Here is a 14,749-nt window from a genome sequence, read left to right as displayed (position 1 = left end):
AACAAAATGTCACTTCAGATATTCAGGATAAAGAACCAAAATGAACTAACTGTTATTCAAATTTTTTAAAAAAGGGATGGATAGAGTAATTTCTACCTGAACATTTGCAATAAAATGTATGTAACATTAACTAAACTTCTGAATAAAATATTTTTTTCTGTCAGACATTGAGCACATCTTGCAAAAATGTAATTACAAAAACTAAGAACATGCAATCTTTTAACCACTTATGACATTTATTAGGGCAACCTTAAACTGTATGGAAGACGTACTTTTCCACTGTTCCCCCATGTTTGTGTATGAAATGACTCCACAGACTGCCAAGAAGGCAAACAGGAAGAGAATTACACTCCGCTGTAGTCGAGAAAGCTGCTTCCATTTCTTTGAGAAAAAAAATAAATAAGAGGAAGACTCTTTAGCATGACAAGTAGAAAGCCAGCCCATTGCTGTCAAACCAACCAACCCATGGAAGTTCTTTTAGAGTAATAAATATGAAATTGATTATGTGTAGGTTTTACACTGTTTCCTATTTTGAAAATCGATCAGTTACTTTGTCATGATATGGAAAGTAGCAACGCAGCATGCTAGCATATGGTAGGCTGGGTCTGAGAACAAATCAGGGCCAGTCACTGGCGGAGTCTGTAGAGCCTAGAGAAATTGCACTGTGATAAATATCCTGGACAGAACATCAACTACAGTACAAAGATCTTTACAGCAACCTTTCACTGGCTGATCTATGCATCTGCCCGGATGTGGTTCTGGAAAAGAGCCCAGAGGCTCCTCCCTTCTGGCCAGCGAAGTGTACATAAGGGACGTGCAAAGCAGAAGAAAAATAGGGGTGAGGAGGAGGGGGGAGAGAGAATGAAAAAATTATGACAGGTTTCAGAGTAACAGCCGTGTTAGTCTCTATTCGCAAAAAGAAAAGAAGTACTTGTGGCACCTTAGAGACTAACCAATTTATTTGAGCATAAGCTTTCAATGAAGTGAGCTGTAGCTCACAAAAGCTTATGCTCAAATAAATTGGTTAGTCTCTAAGGTGCCACAAGTACTCCTTTTCTTTTTGTGAAAAAATTATGTTAGTGCATCAAAGCAGGAAACTTAAAAATAAAATAAGCATCTCAAGCTGGATAGGAAAAGCAAGACACTCCACCTCGGACAATCACTCTTTGTGAAACTTATATAAACTAGAGACTGCCACCAAAAAAAGACAACCATCCACATTCAGCTTTGGGAAAGTTCAGTAAACCAACAGCATAATTAACAAGAAAGTAAAACAAAAGACTGTTCACAATTAAGGACAATCCGATGAAATCAGCAGCCAGAGAAGAGTAAAAACCAGCCTTCTATTACATATGTTCAGTAAACTGCATTTAGTGATAGCATTTTGGGTCTTGTCTATTTTAGTGCCCTCACACCATACATACCATTTCACTCTTTTTGTTTTGTTTTTTGTTAAACCAGTGTAACAGCTTGCTGCTAACTTTTTGCACTAAGAAACCCTTCCCACACTGGGCAAAGCTGCATTTGGGCACATCCCTCAGTTTCCCAGAAGCTCTTCTGCCCCACGGTACTTCCCACAAACCTTGCACTCTACTCCTACCAGGGTTGAGACACCAGGTGCATCCACATTGTTGCAAGCAACCATAGGCCACAAACATTTCAGTGAAGACTGACATGTCAACACACTTCACTCTGCCAAGCGGCATAGACATATGTTCCCTGTTATTCCCTAAACTGCTGACTGTACAGCAGAGGTCCCGAACTGTGGGGCACACTGCCCTAGGGAGGGAACAGAGGAACATTTGGGGAGGGGGCAGCTGGGGCCCAGGCCAGCCAAGGCCCAGGCCAGCCTGGGGAGTTGGTGGGGGGGCATAGAGGGAAATCCATCCAGCTCTGTTCCTGGGCCCAGTCCCCTTTACTCCTGCTTATGTTCCCTGCTCCTGGCTCCGGGGGCAGGGAATCACAGACGAGGTGTGTGGGGGGGTGGAGGTTGAGGTAAAAAGTTTGGGGACCACTGCTGTACAGTGATCTTGTACATCCCTCCCCCAATAAAAAGGGTGAGATGTTGATATTGCTCAATCTTCTATGTCACCTTTTATCACAACTACCTCCTGGGCTACCTGTATCCTTATCCCCAATGTGGTTCCCTAGGACAAGTACAAACGCGGCAGCTCACCAGGATGGAAAGGGAATGAAAGTTGGTAATGCTTTCTCCTCATTTCTCTCCTGTCTCAAGAGGAAGATGAAGGTGTGTAACCCCAGACCACTACCCCCCCCCCCCATGAGCATGTTCACCAGCATCCTACCTCTCTTCCTTGAGATGGGTAGGATAAAAGGCGAGGGGGACGGGACCGGATGACATCTAGTGTCCAACCTGCCCCTCTAGGCATATCCTACCTCTTTTCTTTAGACTGGGAAGAGAGAGATGTTGCCCTCTGTCACCCACCTTCCCTATGCAGGGGTGCCTTATGCCCTCTTCCTCACTATCTAGGGTGCCCTTTCGGGGTGGGGGGGAATGGGCACTCCCTCACTGATACTGCCACTGCCTGTCCTCCGCACCCCTGCCTCAGTGTCTGAAATACCCCCAACCCTCCTCCACATCAAGTGGGGAGCACCACTCCCATAAGGGCTCTGCCACTCCCCCCCCCCCACCTTTCAAACAGTGGGGGGACTTTCCCTCTTCCTTTGACTGTAGGGGAAAACACCCCCTCCCCCAGCAGGGTCTCCCCTCCCCCAGCGTCCGCCCTCTCCAGCGGGGGAGGGGGGCGGGGCTACTAGCCCCCCCCCCCGAACCTCCAGCAGGGGGCAGCGTCTCCCTCACCCAGCGGAGGGGCAGGACCCCTCACCGTCCATGAGACCCCCTTCAGCAGGGAGGGGGCGGGGCGGCCACATCACCTGGGCCCCTCCCCTTCCCGCAGGCCCCCCACCCGGGCCAGGTCCCTCCCTTCCCCTCACCCTCCAGCAGGAGCGCCTCCTCCAGGCCTTGCTGTTGTTGTAGCCGCCTGCCCCCGCCGCCTCCCCGAGGCTCAGGGTCACGGAGATGAAGTCCCGTCTCGGCGGCGGCGAGGCCGAGAACATAACGGCGGCTTCAGGAAGCAGAGCCCGGCCCGCGCACCGCTCCCAACCGCCAGCCGCCGTCCGCCCCAACCGCCATTATCCTGCCTCCCGGCCGCCGCGGAGCCGCGCCAGACGAGCCCGCTTCCGGGTGCCTCTCTAGCCTCACGCCCTGGCGGGACTCTATGGCGCCCCTAGCAACAGCCTCCCGCTTGTGTGCCTAGCAACGCCCGGCCTTGGCTGCCATGCGGGCACCAGAGATGCCTTGCTCCCCGTTATCGCTCATTGCGCCGCTGCCAGGGGGAGCAAACCTCACTGTGAAACAGCTCCCCCGCCCCAGACATCCACCAAGGTGTAGGGCCTTTGAAATGCAAAAAAACAGGACAACCCAGCACCCTCCCCGGCAAGGCAAGCCTACCACAATCCCAACCACAAGGCAACTCCGCAACCCCCCTTCAACAGCCACTGCTAGGCTCCAGGGAGATAACGCATAGAGATAAGAGATCAGTAACATCGCACGCCTCCTCACTCTCGCGTGACTCCAGCCCTCTCTCACACGCGTGCCGCGCACTTACGTGTTGGTGGCAGGCAGCTGCTGGATTTCCAACAGTTTTGATCTGTTATTGCTTAAACGGTGGAGGTGGGAACACTGCAGCATCTTCAGCTGGACGCAGAAACTTTTAACACTGGGTATCCCAGAGTATTGTGATAATCATGCAGATCTTTAGACCCAATTTAAAAAGACCCAGCCAATTAAATGGTTTTTCTGACAAAGCCATTAAAAAACAATAACTGGCTAGGCCAGTCAAGTCAAATACTGGTCAGGTGGTAACCCAAATCCACCAGCCAGGCAGGGCACTTAGTGCAGAATTTGATCACCCTTTGGCCACAGGTAGGGATCATTTCACCTGTCATCACAATGCAGCCACAGTGGGGGTGAGGCACAGCAACTGGTTTACCAAGGCCACTTCAGCGAATGTAGCTAGGGTTACCAACTTTGGTTGGACAAATTCCTGGAGGTTTCATTGCATTAACCTTTAATTCCTGGAGACTCCCGGACAATCCTGGAGGGTTGGCAACACTAAATGCACCTCAACATGCAGCCACAGGGAGCCCCTAGGACACAGGGACCCCACCAAGCTCCAGTGTGAAATGTTTCAGGGCACACCTTGAGGGGTCTTGCGTGCAAGCTCTGCAGCAAGAACACCTAGTTCTTGAAAAGCATATTGACTCTTGAGGCCATTGGGGAAGTAGGGTGCTCTCCTTTGATGACCTCCCTGACTTGTGCACATTGCAAATTTCTCCCACTCCCACCAGTATTTAGCAGGAAACCTCCACGCACTCTCTCTAATGTCCTTCACAAACACACTCGTCCTGAACACATTAGTGAATCCCCTCCCACAAGGCTGATATTGCACAGGACTTTGGAGCAAGGAGGATCACACACTAAATCATGGCTCATGCAGCTAGGGAGAACAATCTCATAGGTTAAATTTGCTTACGTTGGCACTGTGTTTAACAGTTGCACACAAGGCTATGTAAGAGTTTAGCACAGGACATGGTGAAGAAGAATCATAGTTAATTGAAACTGCAGGGAGAATGGAGGGGGATAAGATGTAATTATGTGAATTGGGATATGCTAGCTAAATTGTCCCAATATCTGTAAGAGAGACAAGGTAGGTGAGGTCATATCTTTTATTGGACAAACTTCCATTGGTCAGAGAGACAAATTTTCAAGCTACAACACAGAGATCTTCTTCAAGTCTGGGAAACAATCAGAATGTCACCGTTAAATACAAGGTGGAAGAGATCATTAATAATGCTAAACTAACATATTTCAATTTATGTTAACATATTACTTATGCTAAACAATCTGTTCCACCTCGTATTTAGCTCTGACACTCTGATTAAGTTTCCCAGATCTGCAGAAGAACTCTGTATAAGCTCAAAAGCTTCTCTCTCTCACCAACAGAAGTTGCTCCAGTAAAAGATATTCTTCTTCTAGTGATTGCTCATATTGATTCCGATTAGGTGTGTGCACACGCCACATGCTACAAACTTTTCACGAGAAAGTTTTTCCTTAGCAGCTCCCGTCAGGTCGGCTGTGGAGCCTCTTGGAGTGGCGCCTTCATGGTGCTGAATATATGCCCCTGCCGACCTGGCCCCTCCTCAGTTCCTTCTTACCGCCAGGGATGGTTGTTGGAACTGCAGTCGCTTGTCTAGCAAATGTTTCCCTTAGCGTACTTTCTGATAGTTGTAGTTTAGCTCTTAGTTAGTTGAATAGTTAGTGTATATGGTGCATATAGTGGTAGATAAGGTTTGGGAGTGGGCTTTTTTCCCAATCCCTAAACTCCCCTCCGCCCCCGCCCTTGGGCTCTGGGGCATGCCATGAGGCCAAAGGTTTAAACCTTGCGGAGTCTGCAGCAAACCTATGCCAATGAGTGACCCCCATCACTCGTGTCTGAGGGAGGCACAACAGACTGACAAGTGCAAAATCTGTATAGCTTTCCGCCCTAGGACGAAAAAGGAGCGAGACTTCTGCCAGAAGCAACTGCTCATGGAATCTGCTCTTCGCCCCCAGCCTGCCACGAGCTGTCAGGACCTGGCCCCGAGCATGTCCATACAGAGCGCCCCGGCACATGACACAGTGCCGAGGAAAGATCTAGTCTAAGAGACCCTCAGCACTGGTGCTCCTCGGCACCGCAAGCTTCAGCCCAGCACTGCTCCCACTTGCCTGTGCTGCACGAGCACTATAGAAAGACCGACAGGGGGTGCTCCCCGGTACTGAAGACAGCGGGACCAGCATACGCATCACCAGTGCTTCCCGCGAAGGAGCACTTGGCATCCAAACAGCAAGAGTCAGAGCAGTCGACTTCAGTTTCCCTGAGGGGGACTGTTGAGTCAAGTGCCCAGTGACTCCCTGGAGCAGTGCCAGGTAGAGAAGCTAGAGCTGCCCTCCACCCCGGACACTTTTGAAGCCACTAGAGATCTCATTGCCATGATATGGTACCCCAACCCCCGGCGGTCAGGGACAAGCCTCCAGTGCTGTATCGTCTGGCACCATCTAGAGGCAAGCCAGCCATGATAAGGCGATTACCATCACCTGTCCGGCACCGGTCACCTCGGCGCCGCTCCTGATCACTGTCGCCGAGATACTGTTCTCAAGCACCGGGTTCTGGACATGCTCCCCGGCACCAGCAGGGAGACGCTCCCCTTCCCTGGCACCACGAGAGGAGCGGCACCAATCCCTGCACCAAGGGGGGAGCAGCACTGATCCCCAGCACCATACTCTCTGCACCAGTCCCTAGCACCGATCCCTGACACGGGCATCTCGGCAGCGGTCCCCAGCACAATACCCTTCGGTGCCACCGTGGCCATCACGGTCGAGATCGGTCTCGTCCGACTCCTTCTATTCTCGCTGCTGCAGGCACAGATCACACCGGCAACGGAGGGAGACACCACCGGCATGGCACCCCCAGTGGCAGCCCCCCAGCGCAATGACCCTTTTGGACCTCCTGGGTTTACCCTCAGGCCCAGGGCTCCCTCACCAGGGACTCCTACTTGGTGGCCTCCAAGACCCGAGCGCTTCAACCATCTAATGACAGGCCTATGACTCGGGGATCCGAGATGATGTTGGCACAAGCCCCATCGCCTGTCCAGGTTGCCGCCAAGTCAACTCCAGTGCAAGTCACACTGCAGGGCCAGGCTACTGCCACTGCAACAGCGGTTGCCTCAGAGGCTCCCAGCACTGACCAGGAGGAGATTAGAGAGCTGGAGGGTCAGGAGGACCCCATGCCACCTGTGGCCTCCTCATCTTTGTCCCTGGACAAGGCGGTGGCAGGGGCTTCTACTTCGGGTCCTCCACTGATTGACCATTGGGCCTACCAGGACCTTCTGCAGAGGATCACCCATAACATGGGGTTGCAGGCAGAGGAGATTGTCGAACCTGAGGACTCCATGGTTGCCATCCTCACACCAGAAGGCCTATCCAAGGTAGTTCTGCCCCTGATAAAAACAATCCAGAGCAACATTAAGTCTCTGTGGCAGACCCCTGCCTCCATCCCACCTACCACTAGAGGCGTGGAGCGCAAGTACCTCATCCCTTCTAAGGGGTACAAGTACTTGTTCTCACACCCGCAGCCATGCTCTCTGGTAGTGGCCGCGGTTAATGAGAAGGAGAGGCAGGGGAAGCAGGGGCCAACCCCTAAATCCAATGAGTCGAAAAGGATGGACCTTTTTGGAAGAAAGGTCTACTCTCTGGGGGGCCTGCAGCTGAGGATAGCGAACTAGCAAACTATCCTCAGCAGATATAACTTCAACTCGTGGACCTTCATGGGGAAGTTTAAGGAGCTGATCCCAACAGACTCCAGAGCTGAGTTCTCAGCAATTATTGACAAAGGGAAGGCAGTGGTGTGGATCTCCTTGCAGGCCTCGCTAGACTCTGCGGACTCTGCTGCCTGCACCCTTTCCTCCGGGATAGCCATGAGGAGGAGCTCATGGCTACAAGCGGCCGGGCTGCCCCCTAAGGTGCAGCAAACCCCACAGGACCTACCATTCGAAGACGTAGGGTTATTCTCGGAGCAAACAGACTCCAGGCTGCACAGCTTAAAGGACTCCTGGGCGACTATGAAGCCGTTGGGTATGCACACGCCGGCAACCCAACGAAAACATTTCAAGTCCCAACCACAACAACAGGATTTTTATAGATGTAGGGGCAGGAATGGCAGACACAAACCCTCCCATCCTCCTCTTGGGCAGGGACAGGGCCCAATCAAACCTTCCTTGGGCTCAAAGCAGGCCTTTTGAAGGTCCACCTGAGTACAGAGCACCTGTCTCAGCACCGGATCCTTCCTCGTGTTTTTTGAACCATCTATCCCACTTCTACAGTGCTTGGTCCCAAATAACTTCGGACTGCTGGGTTCTTCGCATGGTAGAAGTGGGATATTCTCCCCAATTCTGCTCCTACCCCCCCCATCCCTCTTCAGGGACCCCTCTCATGAGCAACTCCTTATCCAGGAGGCGCAGATGCTCCACGCCATAGGAGTGGTGGAGGAGTTTCCTCAGGAGCTCAGAGGCAAGGGATTCTATTCCTGATACTTCCTAATCCCCAAAACCAAGAGGGGTCTCAGACCTATTTTAGACCTGCGAGGACTCAACAAGTTCCTAGTGAAGTTGAAGTTCCTCATGGTCTCCCTCAGTACAATTATCCTTTCTCTGGATCCAGGAGTCTGGTACGCTGCCCTTGACATGAAAGATGAGTACTTTCACAAAGCTATTCAGCCTGCACACAGAAGATTCCTACTGTTTGTCGTCAACCACAAACATTATCAGTTCACTGTCTTTGGCCTGTCAACAGCCCCCTGAGTGTTCACCAAGTGCATGTCAGTCATAGCAGCCTTCCTCTGAAGGAGGCAGGTGCAGGTATACCCAGTGGTGAGGTGGAGCCGGTTCGCACCGGTTTACGCGAACCGGTTGTTAAATTTTGAAGCTGGTTTAGAACTGGTTGTTAAAGGGGTGGGCAAACTCCGGGACGCGGGCCACATCTGGCCCGCAGAACCATCCTGTCCGGCCCACCTGAGGAGGCTCCCCTGGCTGAGAATCCCTTTTTAATTTTCACTCACCCGGCAGCGCTCCGGGTCTTCGGCAGCACTTTGACAGCAGGCCCTTTACTCGCTCCGGGTCTTTAGTGGCTCTTCAGCGGCAGGCACTTCAGTGCTGCCGAAGACCAGGAGCAAGTGAAGGATGTGCCGCCAAAGACCCGGAGCAACTGAAGGAACCAGATCTTCAGATTTTGGCAGCTCATCACTGGGTATACCCCTGCCTCGACAACTGGCTGCTCAGGGGGCGCACCAGGGAGCAGGTGGAATCTCAAGTCCGTTTAGTCAGATCCACTTTTGAGAGACTGGGTCTCCTCCTCAACGAGAACAAGTCAACCTTCTCACTGACCCAAATAATAGCATTCATCGGGGCGGTGTCGGACTCAGTTCAGGCAAGAGCACTTTTGCCGGAGTCCCGATTCCAAGCCATGACAGACATCATTCAGTGCCTTAGGCAGTACCCCACCACTACAGCAAGGGGATGCCTGAATCTCCTTGGCCACATGGCAGCCTGCACTTATGTGATCCAGCACGCCAGGCTGAGGCTCAGGCCACTCCAGGTGTGTCTCGCTTTGGCCTATCGCCCAGGGCACAACAGCCTAAACTCAGTGGTCACTGTGCTGGAGCAAGTGCTCGAGTCCCTCCAATGGTGGCTCGACCCTCGGACAGCGTGCGAAGGAGTTCCCTTCAACAGCCCCCAGCCCTCCTTGTCCCTGGTAACGGACGCATCAGCCCTGGTATGGGGTGCGCATTTGGGAGACCTCCAAAAGCAGGGTCTATGGTCGCAGGACGATCTCTCACTTCAAATCAATATCAAGGAACTGAGGGCGGTGCAACTAGCATGCCAAACCTTCCAGGCCTGACTAGAAGGCCAGTGCATGGCAGTTATGACAGACAATGCTACTGCCATGTTTTACATCAACAAGCAGGGTGGAGCCCTCTCCTCTCCCCTATGTCGGGAAGCCCTCCAGCTATGGGAGTTCTGCATAGCCCACTCCATTCACCTGGAAGCATCCTATCTACCAGGAGCTCAGAACGCGCTGGTGGACCACCTCAGCAGATCCTTCCACAATCACGAGTGGTCCATCTGGCCAGATGTCATACACTCCATCTTCCAAAGGTGGCGGTTTCCCCAAGTCGATCTGTTCGCCACAGTGCCCAATGTTCTACTCCTTCCAGAAGCACAGCCCAGGCTCAATCATGGACGTACTCCTGCTACCCAGAGGAGGCCGCCTGCTCTACGCCTTTCCCCTGATCCCTCTCATGCACAAGGTTCTACTCAAGGTCCGCAGGGATGGAGCGGAGATAATTCTGGTGGCACCAGCGTGGCCATGACAACACTGGTACACCACGCTCCTGGGGCTGTTGATGGACGCCCCGATCCCGTTGCCACTCCTCCCCAACCTGATCACTCAGGACCATGGTCGTCTTCATCATCCCGACCTCCAGTCTCTCCACCTCACAGCCTAGAAGCTTCATGGCTGAACCCCATGGAGCTTCTATGCTTGGAACAGGTAAAGGAGATCTTACTTGGCAGCAGAAAGGTCTCCACTAGGGCCACATATCTGGCAAAGTGGAAAAGGTTTACCTGCTGGTGTGACCAGTGTCATATACCCCCACTTCAGGCACCTATATCTCTCATCCTAGAGTACCTTCTGCACCTGAAACAGCAAAGCCTGGCAGCGTCATCCATAAAAGTACCCCTCGCTGCTATCTTGGCCTTCCAACTGGGAGTGTCTGGATGTTCCGTCTTCGCCAACCCCATGGTTGGCCGGTTCCTCAAGGGTCTGGAATGGCTACATCTCCAGATTAGACAGCCTGTTCCTGCATGGGACCTTAACTTGGTCCTCTCCAGACTAATGGGGCCCCCCGTTGAACCACTGGCAACTTGCTCCCTTCTCTACCTGTCGTGGAAGGTAGTCTTCCTGGTCGCCATTAAATCAGCAAGGAGTGTGTCCAAGTTAAAGACCTTTACCTCAGACTTCAGGTGCAACTCAGACCTCACCCAGCCTTTCTTTCTAAGGTTGTGTCACATTTCCATTCTAGCCAAGACATATTCCTGCCTGTTTTTTATCCTAAGCCTCATGCCGGTAGCCACGAGCAGTTGCTGCACTCTCTCGATGTAGGGCGGGTGCTAGCATTCTACATCAAGCTCACTAAACCATTCAGGAAGTCGAAGCAGTTGTTCATAGCAGTGGCAGACTGGAAGAAAGGACTCCCAGTCTCATCTCAAAGAATATCTTCCTGGATCACGTCATGCATCCGCACATCCTAAGAGCAGCCCCAGCACTTACGGCACACTCCACAAGGGCACAGGCCTCATTGGCGGCATTCCTGGCCTAAGTCCCGATACAAGAAATCTGCAGGGCAGCAACTTGGTACTCAGTGTATCTGTTCACCTGTCATTATGCCATCATCCAGCACACCAGAGATGATGCAGCATTCGGCAGAGCAGTGCTCCAATCAGCGATTCTATAACTCTGACCCCAGTGCATAGGTAAGGCTTGGGAGTCACCTAATTGGAATCAATATGCGCAATCACTCAAAGAAGAAAAAACATTTACTCACCTTCTTGTAACTGTTGTTCTTTGAGATGTGTTGCTCATGCCCATACAAATACCCACCCTCCTAACCCTCTGTCAAAGTAGCTGGCAAGAAGGAACTGAGGAGGAGCCGGGTCGGCAGGGGCATATATTCAGCGCCATGAAGGCGCCACTCCAGGGGGCTCCACAGCCAACCCGACAGGAGCTGCTAAGGGAAACCTTTCTGACGACTGTGCACACAGCACACACCTACCTAATTGGAATTGATATGAGCAACACATTTCAAAGAACAGTTACGAGACGGTGAGTAACCGTTTTTTACCTCATCCACCTTCTGTCTCTAATAGCCTGGGACCAACACAGCTACACCACCACTGCATACACTAATATCTCTAACAAACCCATGTGGACCAGAGTTTGGTTTATGCCCAGCAACTTTGCAAAATTCTAGCTGTCCACATGACCTGGGTGAGTAATCAGCCAGCAACCCCTATAAGGAGGACAACCTTACAGAAGATGGTAGCTGCTCAGGTCCTCAGAACACTGGCTAGACTTAAGAACACTCATCAGAGAATTGCCAAAACCAGAACAATTGCAGCCAAATGTGGACATAAGAATGGCCATGTTGGGTCAGACCAATGGTCCAGCTAGCCCATTATCCTGTCTTCTCACAGTGGCCAATGCCAGCCTCTTCAGAGAAAGTGAACAGAACTGGGCAATTTATCACGTGATCCACCCCATTGTCCAGTCCCAACTTCTATCAGTCAACAGCTGGCAGCTATGCTAAAACGCTGAATTATAGGTATTGTGAGGAATAGTGTTTTGGGCCATTACTGTAGACTATACCATAGTAGTTAAATAAAAGTTGGCACAAAAGATTGGTAAAGAGACATGGAACCTTTCAGATCTAGCTCGCTGCTTTGAAGGTCAGTGACCAAAAACCATCAACGACTATCAGCTGTTTGGCAGATTATGTGAAAGGGGTTGGTGCTTTCAGTACTATTTTATTCTGAGTGGTCCAATCCAACAGGACAAAGCCTACCATCACCATTGACCATAATCAGTAGACCATGTTGTAACCTCAGAAAATAATCCTATCTTCTACACCCTAGAGGTAGCTCCCCCTCCAGGTCAGGTCTGAAGCACAATGGGGAAACAGGGAGTTTGCAGCTGCCCATGTCCTGTCAGTTCTACAAGTGGACTTCATTTCTCATCACTATCAGACTGGCACTAAATTAACAGAAAATACTTGTCTGATCTCAGAAGCTAAAAAAGGCTAATGTAGTGCCCATCTTTAAAAAAGGGAAGGAGGATGATCCTGGGAACTACAGGCCAGTCAGCCTCACCTCAGTCCCTGGAAAAATCATGGAGCAGGTCCTCAAGGAATCAATTCTGAAGCACTTAGAGGAGAGGAAAGTGATCAGGAACAGTCAGCATGGATTCACCAAGGGCAAGTCATGCCTGACTAATCTAATTGCCTTCTATGATGAGATAACTGGCTCTGTGGATGAGGGAAAAGCAGTGGACGTGTTGTTCCTTGACTTTAGCAAAGCTTTTGACATGGTCTCCCACAGTATTCTTGCCAGCAAGTTAAAGAAGTATGGGCTGGATGAATGGTCTATAAGGTGGATAGAAAGTTGGCTAGATTGTCGGGCTCAACGGGTAGTGATCAATGGCTCCATGTCTAGTTGGCAGCCGGTATCAAGGGGTCGGTCCTGGGGCCGGTTTTGTTCAATATCTTCATAAATGATCTGGAGGATGATGTGGATTGCACCCTCAGCAAGTTTGCGGATGACACTAAACTGGGAGGAGAGGTAGATACGCTGGAGGGTAGGGATAGGATACAGAGGGACCTAGACAAATTAGAGGATTGAGCCAAAAGAAATCTGATGAGGTTCAACAAGGACAAGAGCAGAGTCCTGCACTTAGGATGGAAGAATCCCATGCACCACTACAGGAGGTCATCTAGTCCAACCCCCTGCTCAAAGCAGGACCAATCCCCAACTATATCATCCCAGCCAGGGCTTTGTCAAGCCTGACCTTAAAAACTTCTAAGGAAGGAGATTCCACCACCTCCCTAGGTAATGCATTCCAATGCTTCACCACCACCCTCCTAGTGAAAAAGTTTTTCCTGATATCCAACCTAAATCTCCCCCACTGCAACTTGAGACCATTACTCCTCGTTCTGTCACCTGCTACCACTGAGAACAGTCTAGATCCATCCTCTTTGGAACCCCCTTTCAGGTAGTTGAAAGCAGCTATCAAATCCCCCCCTCATTCTTCTCTTCTGCAGACTAAACAATCCCAGTTCCCTCAGCCTCTCCTCATAAGTCATGTGTTCCCGTCCCCTAATCATTTTTGTTGCCCTCTGCTGGACTCTCTCCAATTTATCCACATCCTTCTTGTAGTGTGGGGCCCAAAACTGGACACAGTACTCCAGATGAGGCCTCACCAATGTCGAATAGAGGGGAATGATCACGTCCCTTGATCTGCTGGCAATGTCCCAGTGCAGGAGTGGCCAACCTGTGGCTCCAGAGACACATGTGGCTCTTCAGAAGTTAACACGCGGCTCCTTGTCTAGGCACCGACTCTGGGGCTGGAGCTACAGGCACCAACTTTCCAACGTGCCGGATGGTGCTCACTGCTCAACCCCTGGCTCTGCCACAGGCCCTGCCCCAACTTCACCCCTTCCCTTCCCTTCCCCTGAGATGGCCATGCTCTCGCTCCTCCCCCCCTTCCCCCCAGAGCCTCCTGCACGCCACAAAACAGCTGATGGGGAGGGAGGGGGAAGGCGCTGATTGGCAGGGCTGCTAGTGGGTGGGAAATGCTGGGAGCAGGTGGTGGGAGCTGCTGACTTATTACTGTGGCTCTTTGGCAATGTGCATTGGTAGATTCTAGCTCCTTCTCAGGCTCAGATTGGCCACCCCGGTCTAGTTTTTCAGGCTTAAAAAGAGAAAAATATAAAAAACTAGTTTGGTAGTTATAAAACTCTACAGAAACAAAGACCAATGAATTCACAGAGTCCTGAAGCATTTGGTATAGTTTCCAGGTGTTTAGTTTCCTTTGGCAATAAATCATCAATTCACACAGTTTAAAAACTCAGCTTGTTTAGAAAACTCATCCTGATGGGTGGAGGAGAGAATGGGAGGATGTACAACGATCACCCTTGGATTATTAAAATACTAGAACCCAGCAAACCAGCAGAGACATCACCAATCTGCCATTTGTGAAGAATCACTAGGATTTTCCTGTAGATTGTTCCATAAATAGGACCCCTTTTAAAAGTGATTGCTAATGTATGATGTTAGAGTAGAAGTATTATTCCATTTATCACCTTGGTGTAAATTTCTATATAAAGAACAGCTGTGAAGCTGAATTTAGAGCTCAACTGTATGTTATCAAGAGGCACACCACCTATTTTAGACCCAAATTTAACTCCATCCCACTTAGCCTGTTATCCTGCTTTAAATTAGAGCTGATAAGTCTGAAAAATTGAACCTATGAAAAAGCGTTCTGCTGAAAAATACATCCCCCATAATGTCAGACTTTGCCTAT

The 14,749-nt window shown here is 50.8% G+C and overlaps 1 protein-coding gene across 1 annotated transcript in view; it reads right to left on the bottom strand.

The window, feature by feature from the left end:
* Nucleotides 1–3,201, bottom strand: part of MAN1B1 (mannosidase alpha class 1B member 1) — a 34,228-nt gene extending 31,027 nt beyond the window's left edge. The window contains exons 1-2 of the mRNA XM_048822313.2: nt 2,956–3,201; nt 273–381 (exon numbers count right to left, since the gene is read on the bottom strand). Coding sequence (XP_048678270.1) covers nt 273–381; nt 2,956–3,078 — 232 coding nt within the window. The 5' untranslated portion in view covers nt 3,079–3,201. The remainder of the gene's footprint in view (nt 1–272; nt 382–2,955) is intronic.
* Between the last annotated feature and the right edge of the window lie 11,548 nt (nt 3,202–14,749).

The sequence above is a fragment of the Caretta caretta genome, chromosome 16 (assembly GCF_965140235.1).
Source record: "Caretta caretta isolate rCarCar2 chromosome 16, rCarCar1.hap1, whole genome shotgun sequence".
Classification (NCBI taxonomy): domain Eukaryota; kingdom Metazoa; phylum Chordata; order Testudines; family Cheloniidae; genus Caretta; species Caretta caretta.
This window is presented reverse-complemented; position numbering and strand designations above follow the sequence as displayed.